General features: G+C 56.3%; 2 protein-coding genes across 2 annotated transcripts in view; one reads left to right on the top strand and one right to left on the bottom strand.

Annotated features, from left to right (window-relative positions):
- The window catches only part of SRRM2 (serine/arginine repetitive matrix 2), a 101550-nt gene extending 100701 nt beyond the window's left edge, over nt 1-849 (bottom strand). The window contains exon 1 of the mRNA XM_073649031.1: nt 630-849. The gene's annotated coding sequence lies outside the window, so the exon portion shown is untranslated. The remainder of the gene's footprint in view (nt 1-629) is intronic.
- THOC6 (THO complex subunit 6) lies at nt 844-16030 on the top strand. Its single transcript, XM_073649033.1, has 13 exons — nt 844-971; nt 5252-5367; nt 5442-5506; nt 6003-6106; nt 6177-6217; nt 6289-6337; nt 13117-13188; nt 13346-13448; nt 13519-13568; nt 13650-13712; nt 13880-13990; nt 15549-15677; nt 15895-16030. The coding sequence occupies exons 1-13, from the start codon at nt 885-887 to the stop codon at nt 15976-15978; spliced, it is 1074 nt and encodes a 357-aa protein (XP_073505134.1). The 5' UTR covers nt 844-884; the 3' UTR covers nt 15979-16030.
- Nucleotides 16031-17618: the final 1588 nt, after the last annotated feature.

Genomic DNA, 17618 nt, shown 5'->3' with positions numbered 1-17618 from the left:
TAATACACGAGGACTGTACATTATATATATATACACACTGTGTGATAATACACGAGGGCTGTACATTATATATATATACACTGTGTGATAATACACGAGGACTGTACATTATATATATATACACTGTGTGATAATACACGAGGACTGTACATTATATATATACACTGTGTGATAATACACGAGGGCTGTACATTATATATATATACACTGTGTGATAATACACGAGGACTGTGCATTATATATATATACACTGTGTGATAATACACGAGGGCTGTACATTATATATATACACTGTGTGATAATACACGAGGGCTGTACATTATATATATATATACACTGTGTGATAATACACGAGGGCTGTACATTATATATATATATACACTGTGTGATAATACACGAGGACTGTACATTATATATATACACTGTGTGATAATACACGAGGACTGTGCATTATATATATATATATATATACACTGTGTGATAATACACGAGGACTGTACATTATATATATACACTGTGTGATAATACACGAGGGCTGTACATTATATATATACACTGTGTGATAATACACGAGGACTGTACATTATATATATACAGTGTGGAGCCGTATGCGGAGGGGGTCGCTGTACCTGGCCGGTGCGGTCCCTCCGGTCGCTGCTGTGGCGGCTCCCGCTCTCCGGTGTGGCGGTCTGTTGTTGTTGCTGCTGCTCCCGGTTCTGCTCCCGGTTCTGGCTCTTGGCGGCTGCACGGAATCTCCGCTGCGACACTGAGGTCGGCGTGTGCTGCACGTAACGTCCGCCCTGCCTCTGTACGTCAGGTTACGTAAGGGGCGGGATTAATCCTCAACCTCTCATTGGTTGGTCCCTTTTCTGCGTCGACACTACATGACCCGTGATGCTCTGCGCCTTCCGACGTCATTTTCCCGCGCCACCGAAGTGTGTTTGTTTCATAGAACGATGAGCCCGGCTGAGGTAAGAACTGTGACGTCATGTGCAGTCACCAGATGGTTAATGAGGTCAGAGATGTGACGTAGAAACCTTCTGGTCCTAGTGTCTGCCGTGTGAGCTCAGCCATGGACCCTGTTGTGCCATAAATGTCGCCTCTCTGTTCAGTGCGAATCCGGCATCTATAGAGGGAGGAGGAGGAGGGTGCGGAGCCGGCTACTATAGAGGGAGGAGGAGGAGGAGGAGGGTGCGGAGCCGGCATCTATAGAGGGAGGAGGAGGAGGGTGCGGAGCCGGCATCTATAGAGGGAGGAGGAGGAGGGTGCGGAGCCGGCATCTATAGAGGGAGGAGGAGGAGGGTGCGGAGCCGGCATCTATAGAGGGAGGAGGAGGAGGGTGCGGAGTCGGCATCTATAGAGGGAGGAGGAGGAGGGTGCGGAGCCGGCATCTATAGAGGGAGGAGGAGGAGGGTGCGGAGCCGGCATCTATAGAGGGAGGAGGAGGAGGGTGCGGAGCCGGCATCTATAGAGGGAGGAGGAGGAGGGTGCGAAGCCGGCATCTATAGAGGGAGGAGGAGGAGGGTGCGGAGCCGGCATCTATAGAGGGAGGAGGAGGAGGGTGCGGAACCGGCATCTATAGAGGGAGGAGGAGGAGGGTGCGGAGCCTGCATCTATAGAGGGAGGAGGAGGAGGGTGCGGAGCCGGCATCTATAGAGGGAGGAGGAGGAGGGTGCGGAGCCGGCATCTATAGAGGGAGGAGGAGGAGGGTGCGGAGCCGGCATCTATAGAGGGAGGAGGAGGAGGGTGCGGAGCCGGCATCTATAGAGGGAGGAGGAGGAGGGTGCGGAGCCGGCATCTATAGAGGGAGGAGGAGGAGGAGGGTGCGGAGCCGGCATCTATAGAGGGAGGAGGAGGAGGGTGCGGAGCCGGCATCTATAGAGGGAGGAGGGTGCGGAGCCGGCATCTCTAGAGGGAGGAGGAGGAGGGTGCGGAGCCGGCATCTCTAGAGGGAGGAGGAGGAGGAGGAGGAGGGTACTGAGCCTTCATCTATAGAGGGAGGAGGAGGGTGCGGAGCCGGCATCTATAGAGGAAGGAGGAGGAGGGTGCGGAGCCTTCATCTATAGAGGGAGAAGGAGGAGGAGGGTGCGGAGCCGGCATCTATAGAGGGAGGAGGAGGAGGGTGCTGAGCCGGCATCTATAGAGGGAGGAGGAGGAGGGTGCGGAGCCGGCATCTATAGAGGGAGGAGGAGAAGGGTGCGGAGCCGGCATCTATAGAGGAAGGAGGAGGAGGAGGAGGGTGCTGAGCCAGCATCTATAGAGGGAGGAGGAGGGTGCGGAGCCGGCTACTATAGAGGGAGGAGGAGGAGGGTGCGGAGCCGGCATCTATAGAGGGAGGAGGAGGAGGGTGCGGAGCCGGCATCTATAGAGGGAGGAGGAGGTGGGTGCGGAGCCGGCATCTATAGAGGAAGGAGGAGGAGGAGGAGGGTGCTGAGCCGGCATCTATAGAGGGAGGAGGAGGAGGGTGCGGAGCCGGCATCTATAGAGGGAGGAGGAGGGTGCGGAGCCGGCATCTATAGAGGGAGGAGGAGGGTGCGGAGCCGGCATCTATAGAGGGAGGAGGGTGCGGAACCGGCATCTATAGAGGGAGGAGGATTAGGGTGCGGAGCCGGCATCTATAGAGGGAGGAGGAGGGTGCGGAGCCGGCATCTATAGAGGGAGGAGGAGGAGGAGGGTGCGGAGCCGGCATCTATAGAGGGAGGAGGAGGGTGCTGAGCCGGCATCTATAGAGGGAGGAGGAGGAGGGTGCGGAGCCGGCATCTATAGAGGGAGGAGGAGAAGGGTGCGGAGCCGGCATCTATAGAGGAAGGAGGAGGAGGAGGAGGGTGCTGAGCCAGCATCTATAGAGGGAGGAGGAGGGTGCGGAGCCGGCTACTATAGAGGGAGGAGGAGGAGGGTGCGGAGCCGGCATCTATAGAGGGAGGAGGAGGAGGGTGCGGAGCCGGCATCTATAGAGGGAGGAGGAGGTGGGTGCGGAGCCGGCATCTATAGAGGAAGGAGGAGGAGGAGGAGGGTGCTGAGCCGGCATCTATAGAGGGAGGAGGAGGAGGGTGCGGAGCCGGCATCTATAGAGGGAGGAGGAGGGTGCGGAGCCGGCATCTATAGAGGGAGGAGGAGGGTGCGGAGCCGGCATCTATAGAGGGAGGAGGGTGCGGAACCGGCATCTATAGAGGGAGGAGGATTAGGGTGCGGAGCCGGCATCTATAGAGGGAGGAGGAGGGTGCGGAGCCGGCATCTATAGAGGGAGGAGGAGGAGGAGGGTGCGGAGCCGGCTACTATAGAGGGAGGAGGAGGAGGGTGCGGAGCCGGCATCTATAGACGGAGGAGGAGGGTGCGGAGCCGGCTACTATAGAGGGAGGAGGAGGAGGGTGCGGAGCCGGCATCTATAGAGGAAGGAGGAGGAGGGTGCGGAGCCGGCATCTATAGAGGTAGGAGAAGGAGGAGGGTGCGGAGCCGGCATCTATAGAGGGAGGAGGAGGGTGCGGAGCCGGCATCTATAGAGGGAGGAGGAGGGTGCGGAGCCGGCATCTATAGAGGGAGGAGGAGGAGGAGGGTGCGGAACCGGCATCTATAGAGGGAGGAGGAGGAGGGTGCGGAGCCGTCATCTATAGAGGGAGGAGGAGGAGGGTGCGGAGCCGGCATCTATAGAGGGAGGAGGAGGGTGCGGAGTCGGCATCTATAGAGGGAGGAGGAGGAGGAGGGTGCGGAGCCGGCTACTATAGAGGAGGAGGAGGAGGGTGCGGAGCCGGTATCTATAGACGGAGGAGGAGGAGGAGGGTGCGGAGCCGGCTACTATAGAGGGAGGAGGAGGAGGGTGCGGAGCCGGCATCTATAGAGGGAGGAGGAGGAGGGTGCGGAGCCGGCTTCTATAGAGGAAGGAGGAGGAGGGTGCGGAGCCGGCATCTATAGAGGGAGGAGGAGGAGAAGGAGGAGGGTGCGGAGCCGGCATCTATAGAGGGAGGAGGAGGGTGCGGAGCCGGCATCTATAGAGGGAGGAGGAGGGTGCGGAGCCGGCATCTATAGAGGGAGGAGGAGGGTGCGGAGCCGGCATCTATAGAGGGAGGAGGAGGAGGGTGCGGAGCCGGCATCTATAGAGGCAGGAGGAGGAGGAGGGTGCGGAGCCGGCATCTATAGAGGGAGGAGGAGGGTGCGGAGCCGGCTACTATAGAGGGAGGAGGAGGAGGGTGCGGAGCCGGCATCTATAGACGGAGGAGGAGGAGGAGGGTGCGGAGCCGGCTACTATAGAGGGAGGAGGAGGAGGGTGCGGAGCCGGCATCTATAGAGGAAGGAGGAGGAGGGTGCGGAGCCGGCATCTATAGAGGAAGGAGGAGGAGGGTGCGGAGCCGGCATCTATAGAGGGAGGAGAAGGAGGAGGGTGCGGAGCCGGCATCTATAGAGGTAGGAGGAGGGTGCGGAGCCGGCATCTATAGAGGGAGGAGGAGGAGGGTGCGGAGCCGGCATCTATAGAGGGAGGAGGAGGAGGAGGGTGCGGAGCCGGCATCTATAGAGGGAGGAGGAGGAGGAGGGTGCGGAGCCGGCTACTATAGAGGGAGGAGGAGGAGGGTGCGGAGCCGGCATCTATAGACGGAGGAGGAGGAGGAGGGTGCGGAGCCGGCATCTATAGACGGAGGAGGAGGAGGAGGGTGCGGAGCCGGCTACTATAGAGGGAGGAGGAGGAGGGTGCGGAGCCGGCATCTATAGAGGGAGGAGGAGGAGGGTGCGGAGCCGGCTTCTATAGAGGGAGGAGGAGGGTGCGGAGCCGGCATCTATAGAGGAGGATGGGGAGGGTGCGGAGCCGGCATCTATAGAGGAGGATGGGGAGGGTGCGGAGCCGGCATCTATAGAGGGAGGAGGAGGGTGCGGAGCCGGCTACTATAGAGGGAGGAGGAGGAGGGTGCGGAGCCGGCATCTATAGAGGGAGGAGGAGGAGGGTGCGGAGCCGGCTTCTATAGAGGAAGGAGGAGGAGGGTGCGGAGCTGGCATCTATAGAGGGAGGAGGAGGAGGGTGTGGAGCCGGCATCTATAGAGGGAGGAGGAGGGTGCGGAGCCGGCATCTATAGAGGGAGGAGGAGGAGGGTGCGGAGCCGGCATCTATAGAGGGAGGAGGAGGAGGGTACTGAGCCGGCATCTCTGGAGGAGGATGAGGGTGCATTATCAGTGGACATAGGCCGAGGCTGCGGTGATGGCTTGTGCTGCCGGATGTTGAGGGTTGTAGTCGCTGATGTATTTACCCCTCCCCCGGTCTTCGCAGGTTGACGTCTCCCGCCCTCTGGAGCTTCTCCACATGACTATCTTCAGTCAGAGCTTCGCTCCTTGCGGAAAGTTTCTGGCTGTTGGGAACAACCTGGGACAGATCGGGGTGTTCAGGTGAGGGGGCGCGGACCCCGGACCCCGGGCTCAGGGCTGGGGGTCCCGGATATTAATGCTTGTGTCTCTATTAGTCTTTCGTCCGCTCTCAGCTCAGAGGCCAATGAGCAGAACAAGGAGCCGACAGCCGTCATCCAAGGTAATCACCGCCTGTGGGGGTCTCTGTCTGTGGGGGTCTCTGCCCGTGGGGCTCATTGTAGGGTATCTTCACAATTCTGGGGTTTTCTGCCTATCTTGGGGTTACATCTGTATGGAGGTCACTGTGGTGGTCTACTCCAGTTTGGGGGTCACTGGTGGTCACTGTGGCGGGTCTCTTCCAGTTTGGGGGTCACTGTGGCGGGTCTCTTCCAGTTTGGGGGTCACTGTGGCGGGTCTCTTCCAGTTTGGGGGTCACTGTGGCGGGTCTCTTCCAGTTTGGGGGTCACTGTGGCGGGTCTCTTCCAGTTTGGGGGTCACTGTGGCGGGTCTCCACTTTGGGGGGCCTCCTCCTGTTTGGGGAGTCTCCTCCAGTTTGGGGTTCATTGTGGGGGTCTCCTCCAGTTTGGGGGTCACTGGCGGGTCTCCTCCAGTTTGGGAGTCACTGTGGGGGTCTCCTCCTGTCTGTGTGGGGGGGTCTTTGATGATATTGGTTGCAGCCCATGTAGGACCTGTTTACAGTTTGACCTCCACTGAGCGCCATCTGATCAGCGCGGGGGGGAACGAGGTGAAGGGCTGGCTCTGGAGCGACATCTGTAAGAAGGTAAGCCCCCTATTTCCTGAGGTGCCCTAGCAGTGCGGCCCCCCACTCACTGTTCAGTGTTCTTCTGCAGGGCTGTGTGGAAGCATGGAGTCGCCCGGCCCCCTCCTCCAGGTGAGCGCCCCGTCTTCTGTTTACTAACTCCTCTCACCCTCCTCCCTGACCGCATCTCCTCCTGTCTATAGGAACAGCCTGGAGACCCCAGAGATCAACAGCCTCATCGTCAACCAGAAGGTGGGCACCGCTCCTGCATGGCCGGAGACCCCTGTATAGAACTTGTCTGCTCCTGACCCTGAGACCTACTACCAATGTGCTTAAAGTCCCTGTGTCCCCCCATCTCTGTATAGACCCCTGTGTCCCCCCATCTCTGTATAGACCCCTGTGTCCCCCCATCTCTGTATAGACCCCTGTGTCCCCCCATCTCTGTATAGACCCCTGTGTCCCCCCATCTCTGTATAGACCCCTGTGTCCCCCCATCTCTGTATAGACCCCTGTGTCCCCCCATCTCTGTATAGACCCCTGTGTCCCCCCATCTCTGTATAGACCCCTGTGTCCCCCCATCTCTGTATAGACCCCTGTGTCCCCCCATCTCTGTATAGACCCCTGTGTTCCCCCCATCTCTGTATAGACCCCTGTGTCCCCCCATCTCTGTATAGACCCCTGTGTCCCCCCCATCTCTGTATAGACCCCTGTGTGTCCCCCATCTCTGTATAGACCCCTGTGTCCCCCCCATCTCTGTATAGACCCCTGTGTCCCCCCCATCTCTGTATAGACCCCTGTGTCCCCCCCATCTCTGTATGGACCCCTGTGTCCCCCCCATCTCTGTATGGACCCCTGTGTCCCCCCCATCTCTGTATGGACCCCTGTGTCCCCCCCCATCTCTGTATGGACCCCTGTGTCCCCCCCATCTCTGTATGGACCCCTGTGTCCCCCCCCCATCTCTGTATGGACCCCTGTGTCCCCCCCCCATCTCTGTATGGACCCCTGTGTCCCCCCCCCATCTCTGTATGGACCCCTGTGTCCCCCCCCATCTCTGTATGGACCCCTGTGTCCCCCCCCATCTCTGTATGGACCCCTGTGTCCCCCCCCATCTCTGTATGGACCCCTGTGTCCCCCCCATCTCTGTATGGACCCCTGTGTCCCCCCCATCTCTGTATGGACCCCTGTGTCCCCCCCATCTCTGTATGGACCCCCGTGGTCCCCCATCTCTGTATACAGCCATGACCTAAAGTGTTGGCCCTCTTGAAATTGTCCCAGAGAATTATCACAGTTCCCCCTATTTTGTTATACTCGGGTTTATTTCCTTTGTATATTGGAACAACAGGAAAAAAGGCAAATTGGACAATTTATCACCAAACCCCAAAAATGGGCCGGACAAAATTGTGGGTAAAGAACTTTGTTTCAAGCACGTGATGCTCGTTCAAACTCACCTGTGGCAAGTAACAGGTGTGGGCAATATGAAAATCACACCAGATAAAAAGGGGAGAAGTTGCCTCTATATTTGCGTTGTGTGTCTGTGTGTGCCACACTAAGAATGGAGAACAGATAGAGGAGAAGAAGAGAACTGTCTGAGGACTTGAGAACCAAAATTGTTGAACAATATCAACAATCTCCAGAGATCTTGATGTTCCTTTGTCCACGGTGCATAACAATAAAGAGGTTGCCAACCCATGGCACTGTAGCTAATCTCCCAGGACGGGGACAGCAGAGTTGAATTGATGAAAGGTCGCAAAGCAGGATAGTCCAGATGGTGGATAAGCCCCAATCACAGTCCAAAGAAACTCGGGTTGCATCAGTGTCAGCGCGAACTGTCGACGTGTGAATGAAATGAAACGCTATGGTAGGAGACCCAGGATGACCCCACTGCTGACAGACATGAAAAAGCCAGACTGCAGTAAGCCAAAATCCTTCTGGGAAAGAGACTTGTGGACAGATGAGACCAGATAGAGCTTTGTGGTCAAGCACATCATTCTACTGTTTACCGAAAACTTAATGAGGCCTACAAAGAAAAAAACACAGTACCTACAGTCAGATATGGTGGAGGGTCTCAGATGTTTTGGGGTTGTTTTGCTGCCTCTGGCATTGGGTGTCTTGACTGTGTGCAAGGCATCATGAACTCTGAAGATTACCAGAAAGCTGGGTGTGCGTCCTAGGTCATGGGTCTTCCAGCAGGACAATGACCCCAAACATACTTCAAGAAGCCCCCAGAGATGGATGGAAACAAAGTGCTGGAGAGTTCTGAAGTGGCAGCAATGAGTCCGGATGTAAACCCCATTGATCACCTGAGGAGAGATCTTACAATGGCTGTTGGGAGAAGCCGTCTTCACATATGAGAGACCTGGAGCAGATTGTAAGAAGGGTCCAAGATCCCGGCTGAGGAGGACGAAGCTGATGGTTATAGGAAGCCACTGATTGCTGGGATTCATTCCAAAGGGCGCAACCGAATATTAAGGATGGAGGCAACAATTGTGTCCGGACCATTTTGGGGGTTTTGTGTGACATTACAGTGTAAACCAGCAGTTTCCATCCACTATATATTCCGACACATATGAGGTTTTTCTCAATATCTGACCTGAAATCAGAATAAACCTTTCCCGTTTTAGGACAATTAGGATTTTACCATAATGTTTAATATTTGCCAAATGCTTCAGTATTGCCACATAATCTTCTTTTCTCATGATGCCATCTATTTTGTGAAGTGCACCATTCCCTCCCGCAGCAAAACAACCCCACAGAATGATGCTGCCACCCCCGTGTTTCACAGTTGGGATGGTGTTTTTAGGCTTCCAAGCTTCTCCCTTTTTCCTCCAAACGTAACGATGGTCATTATGCCCAAAAAGTTCAATTTTAGTTTCATCAGACCACAGGACATGTCTCCAAAAATTAAGGTCTTTGTTCCTGTGTGCATTTGCAAACATTAATCTGGCTTTTTTATGTTTCTTTTGGAGTAATGGCTTCTTCCTGGCAGAGTGGCCTTTCAGCCCATGTTGATACAGTACTCGTTACACTGTGGTTATTGACACAATCTTACCAGCTTCCGCCATCATCTTCACAAGGTCTTTTGCTTTTGTCCTTGGGTTGATGTGCACATGTCGGAGCAAAGCATGGTCCTCTCTGGGACACAGAACCCGTCTCCTTCCTGAGCAGTATGAAGGCTGGACTTTCCCATCTTGTTTGTACTTGCATATAATTGTTTGTACAGATGAACGAGTCACCTTCAGGTATCTTGAAATTGTACCCAAGGATAAGCCCGGCTTGTGCAAGTCCACAATTCTCTTCCTGATATCTTGGCTGATTTCCTTAGACTTTCCCATGATGCTACACAAAGAAGCAGTGTGTTTCAGGTGTGCATTAAAATACGTCTACAGGTTTGTCTCTAATTAACTCAGATGGTGCCAAAAAAACTATCAGAAGCTTCCAAACACGTGACATCATCATATGGGCCGTCCAGAATTGTTTAAAGGCACAGTAACCTTAGTGTATGTAGACTTGTGACTTTGCAGTAAGTAATAAAAATGCCTTAAACCTTCTCTCTCTCTCATTATTCCGGCATTTGGCAAATATTAACCATTATGGTAAAATCCTAATTGTCCTAAAACGGGAAAGGTTTATTCTGATTTCATGTCAGATATTGAGAAGAACCTCATATGTGTCTGTATATACAGTGGATAGAAACTGCTGGATTCACCTGCGCGTCCAATTTACTTTTCTCTTTTTTCTGTTGTTCCAAAACAAACAAAGGAAATAAACTCGCGTGTAACACAATGTGCGGAACAGCGATAACGTTCCAGGAGAAATACTTCATTTCAAGGGGGCTGACACTTTCTGCCATGACTGTAGGTCGCCCTCGCCTTCTGTCCCCCCATCACTGTATAGGTCGCCCTCGCCTTCTGTCCCCCCATCACTGTATAGGTCGCCCTCACCTTCTGTCCCCCCATCACTGTATAGGTCGCCCTCACCTCCTGTCCCCCCATCACTGTATAGGTCGCCCTCGCCTTCTGTCCCCCCATCACTGTATAGGTCGCCCTCGCCTTCTGTCCCCCCATCACTGTATAGGTCGCCCTCACCTTCTGTCCCCCCATCACTGTATAGGTCGCCCTCACCTTCTGTCCCCCCATCACTGTATAGGTCGCCCTCACCTCCTGTCCCCCCATCACTGTATAGGTCGCCCTCACCTTCTGTCCCCCCATCACTGTATAGGTCGCCCTCGCCTTCTGTCCCCCCATCACTGTATAGGTCGCCCTCACCTTCTGTCCCCCCATCACTGTATAGGTCGCCCTCACCTTCTGTCCCCCCATCACTGTATAGGTCGCCCTCACCTCCTGTCCCCCCATCACTGTATAGGTCGCCCTCACCTTCTGTCCCCCCATCACTGTATAGGTCGCCCTCACCTTCTGTCCCCCCATCACTGTATAGGTCGCCCTCACCTCCTGTCCCCCCATCACTGTATAGGTCGCCCTCGCCTTCTGTCCCCCCATCACTGTATAGGTCGCCCTCACCTCCTGTCCCCCCATCACTGTATAGGTCGCCCTCACCTTCTGTCCCCCCATCACTGTATAGGTCGCCCTCACCTTCTGTCCCCCCATCACTGTATAGGTCGCCCTCACCTTCTGTCCCCCCATCACTGTATAGGTCGCCCTCACCTCCTGTCCCCCCATCACTGTATAGGTCGCCCTCACCTTCTGTCCCCCCATCACTGTATAGGTCGCCCTCACCTTCTGTCCCCCCATCACTGTATAGGTCGCCCTCACCTCCTGTCCCCCCATCACTGTATAGGTCGCCCTCACCTCCTGTCCCCCCATCACTGTATAGGTCGCCCTCACCTCCTGTCCCCCCATCACTGTATAGGTCGCCCTCACCTCCTGTCCCCCCATCACTGTATAGGTCGCCCTCACCTCCTGTCCCCCCATCACTGTATAGGTCGCCCTCACCTCCTGTCCCCCCATCACTGTATAGGTCGCCCTCGCCTTCTGTCCCCCCATCACTGTATAGGTCGCCCTCACCTCCTGTCCCCCCATCACTGTATAGGTCGCCCTCACCTTCTGTCCCCCCATCACTGTATAGGTCGCCCTCACCTTCTGTCCCCCCATCACTGTATAGGTCGCCCTCACCTTCTGTCCCCCCATCACTGTATAGGTCGCCCTCACCTTCTGTCCCCCCATCACTGTATAGGTCGCCCTCACCTTCTGTCCCCCCATCACTGTATAGGTCGCCCTCACCTCCTGTCCCCCCATCACTGTATAGGTCGCCCTCACCTTCTGTCCCCCCATCACTGTATAGGTCGCCCTCACCTTCTGTCCCCCCATCACTGTATAGGTTGCCCTCACCTCCTGTCCCCCCATCACTGTATAGGTCGCCCTCACCTTCTGTCCCCCCATCACTGTATAGGTCGCCCTCACCTTCTGTCCCCCCATCACTGTATAGGTCGCCCTCACCTCCTGTCCCCCCATCACTGTATAGGTCGCCCTCACCTCCTGTCCCCCCATCACTGTATAGGTCGCCCTCACCTTCTGTCCCCCCATCACTGTATAGGTCGCCCTCACCTCCTGTCCCCCCATCACTGTATAGGTCGCCCTCACCTCCTGTCCCCCCATCACTGTATAGGTCGCCCTCACCTTCTGTCCCCCCATCACTGTATAGGTCGCCCTCACCTTCTGTCCCCCCATCACTGTATAGGTCGCCCTCACCTCCTGTCCCCCCATCACTGTATAGGTCGCCCTCACCTTCTGTCCCCCCATCACTGAATAGGTCGCCCTCACCTTCTGTCCCCCCATCACTGTATAGGTCGCCCTCACCTTCTGTCCCCCCATCACTGTATAGGTCGCCCTCACCTTCTGTCCCCCCATCACTGTATAGGTCGCCCTCACCTTCTGTCCCCCCATCACTGTATAGGTCGCCCTCACCTCCTGTCCCCCCATCACTGTATAGGTCGCCCTCACCTTCTGTCCCCCCATCACTGTATAGGCCGCCCTCACCTTCTGTCCCCCCATCACTGTATAGGTCGCCCTCACCTCCTGTCCCCCCATCACTGTATAGGTCGCCCTCACCTCCTGTCCCCCCATCACTGTATAGGTCGCCCTCACCTTCTGTCCCCCCATCACTGTATAGGTCGCCCTCACCTCCTGTCCCCCCATCACTGTATAGGTCGCCCTCACCTTCTGTCCCCCCATCACTGTATAGGTCGCCCTCACCTCCTGTCCCCCCATCACTGTATAGGTCGCCCTCACCTCCTGTCCCCCCATCACTGTATAGGTCGCCCTCACCTCCTGTCCCCCCATCACTGTATAGGTCGCCCTCACCTCCTGTCCCCCCATCACTGTATAGGTCGCCCTCACCTTCTGTCCCCCCATCACTGTATAGGTCGCCCTCACCTCCTGTCCCCCCATCACTGTATAGGTCGCCCTCACCTTCTGTCCCCCCATCACTGTATAGGTCGCCCTCACCTCCTGTCCCCCCATCACTGTATAGGTCGCCCTCACCTCCTGTCCCCCCATCACTGTATAGGTCGCCCTCACCTCCTGTCCCCCCATCACTGTATAGGTCGCCCTCACCTCCTGTCCCCCCATCACTGTATAGGTCGCCCTCACCTTCTGTCCCCCCATCACTGTATAGGTCGCCCTCACCTCCTGTCCCCCCATCACTGTATAGGTCGCCCTCACCTCCTGTCCCCCCATCACTGTATAGGTCGCCCTCACCTTCTGTCCCCCCCATCACTGTATAGGTCGCCCTCACCTTCTGTCCCCCCCCATCACTGTATAGGTCGCCCTCACCTTCTGTCCCCCCCATCACTGTATAGGTCGCCCTCACCTCCTGTCCCCCCATCACTGTATAGGTCGCCCTCACCTCCTGTCCCCCCATCACTGTATAGGTCGCCCTCACCTTCTGTCCCCCCATCACTGTATAGGTCGCCCTCACCTCCTGTCCCCCCATCACTGTATAGGTCGCCCTCACCTCCTGTCCCCCCATCACTGTATAGGTTGCCCTCACCTCCTGTCGCCCCCTTTCTCCCTCAGGATAACTCTCTCTTGCTCGGTGGAGGCAGCTGTCACATTCACACCATGGACCTGGAGTCGGGGACCTTTACGGTTAGTGATTGTGCTCCTGCGATCTACCTCCCCAGGTCTGGTGTGGACCCCTCTCCCAGCTGATTGCTGAGCATCGGGTCGCACCGGCTGGGGTCCGCTCGGTGGGCTGTGTGGTGGCTGGTGCTGCCGCAGTGTAATGTCTGTGTCCTCGCTGCAGATGACCCTCCAGGGCCATGAAGATTACATCCACTGCCTGTCTCTGCGAGAGCAGCAGCGAGAGTGCGTGTCCGGCAGTGAGGACGGCTCGGTCAGGCTGTGGGGTGAGTACGGGGGTCCTGAGTGGCGCGGCCCCTCGCCTACTTCATGCTGATGCCGTCATTTCTTCCCCAGATCTCAGGACGGGGTCACAAACGCACAAGATTGAGATGTACAAATACGAGGTAGGCTCCGCCCCTGCCCTCATGACTCCGCCCATTCATTTTCCGCCGTCCCAGAATTTCCTGTTCCTACGTTTCTTTTAGGAGTGTGCGCGTCCGCAGTACGGCAAGTGGATCAGCTGCGTGGCTACTGACTCAGACTGGATGGTGAGAGCAGATGGGTACTGTGGGGGCGTGGCTGCTGTGCCTCGGGGGGCGTGGCTGCTGTGCCTCGGGGGGCGTGGCTGCTGTGTCTCGGGGGGCGTGGCTGCTGTGCCTCGGGGGGCGTGGCTGCTGGCCTGCTCTTAGGCTGTGATTTATGGTGTTTCTTTTAGGTTTGTGGTGGGGGCCCCATGTTATCACTTTGGCACCTCCGCTCCGTCACCCCAACCACCATCTTCCCCATCCTGGAGAGCCAGCAGCAGGTGATGTTCTATCAGGACATGGTAAGTAAGAACGCACTGCAATGCGGATATTTGGCTGGCTTCCCCCGGCTATGCAGCCTTGGTGGCTCTGCCAGCTCCTCGCCCCGGGGACTCTCCCCCCTGTCCTGGTGGCTCCGCCAGCTCCTCGCCCCGGGGACTCTCCCCCCTGTCCTGGTGGCTCTGCTAGCTCATTGCCCCCACGACTTTCCCCGCGGTGGAGGCTCTTTTAGCTCCCAGCCCCCACGGCTCTGCCAGCTCCTTGCCTCCTTTCCCCATTCCTGTGCCTCTGCCATCTCCTTGCCTCCTCTCCCCGCCCCCGCTGCTCTTCCAGCTCCTTGCCTCCTCTCTCTGTTCCCGCGGCTCTCCTGGCTCCTCGCCACTGTGGCTCTGCCAGCTCCTTGCCTCCTCTCCCCATTACTACCGCTGAGCCAGCTCCTTATCTCCTCTCTACGCCCTTGTGGCTCCTTGCCTCCTCTCCCCATTCCCACGGGTCTTCTGGCTCCTCCCCACCCCGGCGGCTCTTAGAGCTCCTTGCCTCCTCTCCCCGTTCCTGCGGCTCTTCTGGCTCCTTGCCTCTTCTCCCCGTTCCGGCGGCTCTCCTGGCTCCCCGCCACTATGGCTCTGCCAGCTCCTTGCCTCCTCTCCACGCCCACGCGGCTCTTCTGGCTCCTTGCCTCCTGTCCCCGTTCCCGCGGCTCTCCATCCCCGTGGCTTCTTTGTCTCGCCACACCAGCGGCTCTTAGAATTCCTTGCCTCCTCTCCCCGCGGCTCTGCCAGCTCCTTGCATCCTCTCCCCGCCCCCGTGCCTCTTCTAGCTCCCCGACCCCACAGCTCTTCCGGCTCCTTGCCTCCTATCCCCATTTCCGCGGCTCTTCCGGCTCCCCGCAAGGGCGGCTCTTAAAGCTCCTTGCCTCCTCTCCCCGCCCCCGTGGCTCTTCTAGCTCCCTGCCCCCACAGCTCTTCCGGCTCCTTGCCTCCTATCCCCATTCCCGCGGCCCTTCCGGCTCCCCGCAGGGGCGGCTCTTAAAGCTCCTTGCCTCCTCTCCCCGCCCCCTTGGCTCTTCTAGCTCCCTGCCCCCACAGCTCTTCCGGCTCCTTGCCTCCTATCCCTATTCCCGCGGCTCTTCCGGCTCCCCGCAAGGGCGGCTCTTAAAGCTCCTTGCCTCCTCTCCCCGCCCCCGGTGCTCTTCTAGCTCCCTGCCCCCACAGCTCTTCCGGCTCCTTGCCTCCTATCCCCATTCCCGCGGCCCTTCCGGCTCCCCGCAGGGGCGGCTCTTAAAGCTACTTGCCTCCTCTCCCCGCCCCTGCTTCTCTTCCTGCTCCACGCTCCGCAGATCTTCCGGCTCCTTGCCTCTCTCCCCATTTCCGTGGCTCTCTGCCCCCGCGACTCTTCCGGCTCCCCGCCCCGGCGGCTCTTAGAGCTCCCCGCAGCTCTGCCAGCTCGTTGCCACCTCTCCTTTGCTTCTTTTCCGGCTCCTTGCCTCCTCTCCCCGCTGTTTTGCCTGCTCCAGTTTCCAGTCACCCTCACTGTCCTGCCCGCTCCTCAGTTATGCCTCTTGGCGCTCTATCTCCCTTTCAGATCCTGTCTGCGGGGCAGGCGCCACATATCAACCACTGCCAGGTCACTGGAGACATCCGCGCTCAGATCCCGAGCTCTCCCTGCTCCATCTACTCACTGAGCGTCAATGAGAGCTCACAGGAAAACAAGGTACAAGGAATGAGAGAGCGACGGCCTCAAGGGGGGCAATGGAGAGGGTCAGAGAGAAACGATAGAGAGACAGTCAGAGCGTCACGAGATGCGGGGCCATGGAGAAACAAGGGTCCCAGAGACCGGCGGGGTGAATGAGGCAGTGAGTGGGAGACGCTCTTGTTCGGGGCGAGACCCTGGAGGGTGAGAGACCACTCATCCTGTGTTTGTTCCCCAGGTCCTGACCGCCGCCGGGAGCAGCTCCAAAATTGATGTTTTCACCAACTTCAGATACCGGGCGTTCTCCCTCAGCTTCACCTAAGCCGCGTCTCACTTTTCTTTGTTACCTTTTATAATAAATTTAGTGATTTGTATTTTTTCCCCTTCTTGTTTGAAGTTGACGTATTGTGGTGAGAGCAGCGCCCCCCAGTGCCTGTGCTGGAGTACTGTCAGTATAGGGAGCGCTCTGATGAGGCCCCAGTAAAAAACGTTTCAGAAGCCAAACGCTAAGGCATGGATCAGACTGTGCACCTGCAGCGAGTGTAGAGGACCATTAGAGCTCAGCGTGTGGAGCAGGCGCTGCTTATCACCAAAGCCTCCCCTGTGAAGAGCCGGACACTGGAGCAGATCTGCTGACAGCAGGTGACCGGGCTCTCCTGACTCCAGAATTTACCGCTTTCATCCCTGTGTCCTCTGACATCTGCAGTCAAAACCAGGAACTAGGAAGGATTTATTAAATTATCGGATGATGTTAACTTCCATCCATGTGTCATCCGAGTACTAAGACCACCAGCCATTAACTAGGGAGGATTCAGGACCGTAAAGCACAAGATACTGATGGCCTCCATCCATGTGTCCTCCGAGTACTAAGACCACCAGCCATTAACTAGGGAGGATTCAGGACCGTAAAGCACAAGATACTGATGGCATCCATCCATGTGTCCTCCGAGAACTGAGACCACCAGCTATTAACTAGGGAGGATTCAGGACCGTAAAGCACAAGATACTGATGGCCTCCATCCATGTGTCATCCGAGTACTGAGACCACCAGCTATTAACTAGGGAGGATTCAGGACCGTAAAGCACAAGATACTGATGGCCTCCATCCATGGAGGCCATCAATAAAAGGATTAAAACTGATGGAGTTGGCCCATTGAAAAATAACCTGGGTAAAATCCTAGAGGGCGATCAGGGTAAAGCGAACCTACTCAATAGCTTCTTCTCCACTGTTTTCACAAAAGAAAACAATTTATCGGAGGAAATGCAGAATGATAAAGTAAACCCTCCGTTAAATATCACCCACCTAACCCAGGAGGAAGTTCAGAAACGCCTAAATAATATCAAAATAGACAAGTCACCAGGCCCAGATGGCATACACCCCCGGGTACTAAAAGAATTAAGTAATGCGATAGACAGACCGCTGTATCTTATATTCAAGCACTCTTTATGGACAGGGACTGTCCCACTAGACTGGCGCCAAGCAAATGTGGTACCAATATTCAAAAAGGGGTCTAAAAGTGACCCTGGGAACTATAGAGCAGTCAGCTTAACGTCTGTTGTGGGTAAATTGTTTGAAGGATTTCTTAGAGATGCTATTGTAGAATATCTTAATGATAATAACTGTCTAACTCCATATCAACATGGATTCATGAGGGATCGCTCCTGATGGCCTTCTACGAGGAGGTGAGCTCACAGCTGGACCGGGGAGAGTCAGTGGATGTTGTAGACCTTGACTTCTCCAAAGCGTTTGATACCGTGCCACACAAAAGATTGGTATATAAAATGAGAATGCTTGGTCTGGGGGATAATGTGTGCAAGTGGGTAAATAGCTGGCTGAGTGATAGAAAGCAGAGGGTGGTTATCAATGGAGTAAGCTCAGGGGGTGTCAGGGTTACTAGCGGGGTGCCTCAAGGGTCTGTCTTGGGCCCTCTATTATTTAATATATTTATTAATGATCTAGTG

This window comes from Phyllobates terribilis, unplaced genomic scaffold (assembly GCF_046119375.1).
Source record: "Phyllobates terribilis strain yellow unplaced genomic scaffold, ASM4611937v1 Scaffold_9__5_contigs__length_417890890, whole genome shotgun sequence".
NCBI lineage: Eukaryota > Metazoa > Chordata > Amphibia > Anura > Dendrobatidae > Phyllobates > Phyllobates terribilis.
Note: the sequence above shows the minus strand (reverse complement) of the source record. Positions and strands in the feature narration are given on the sequence as shown.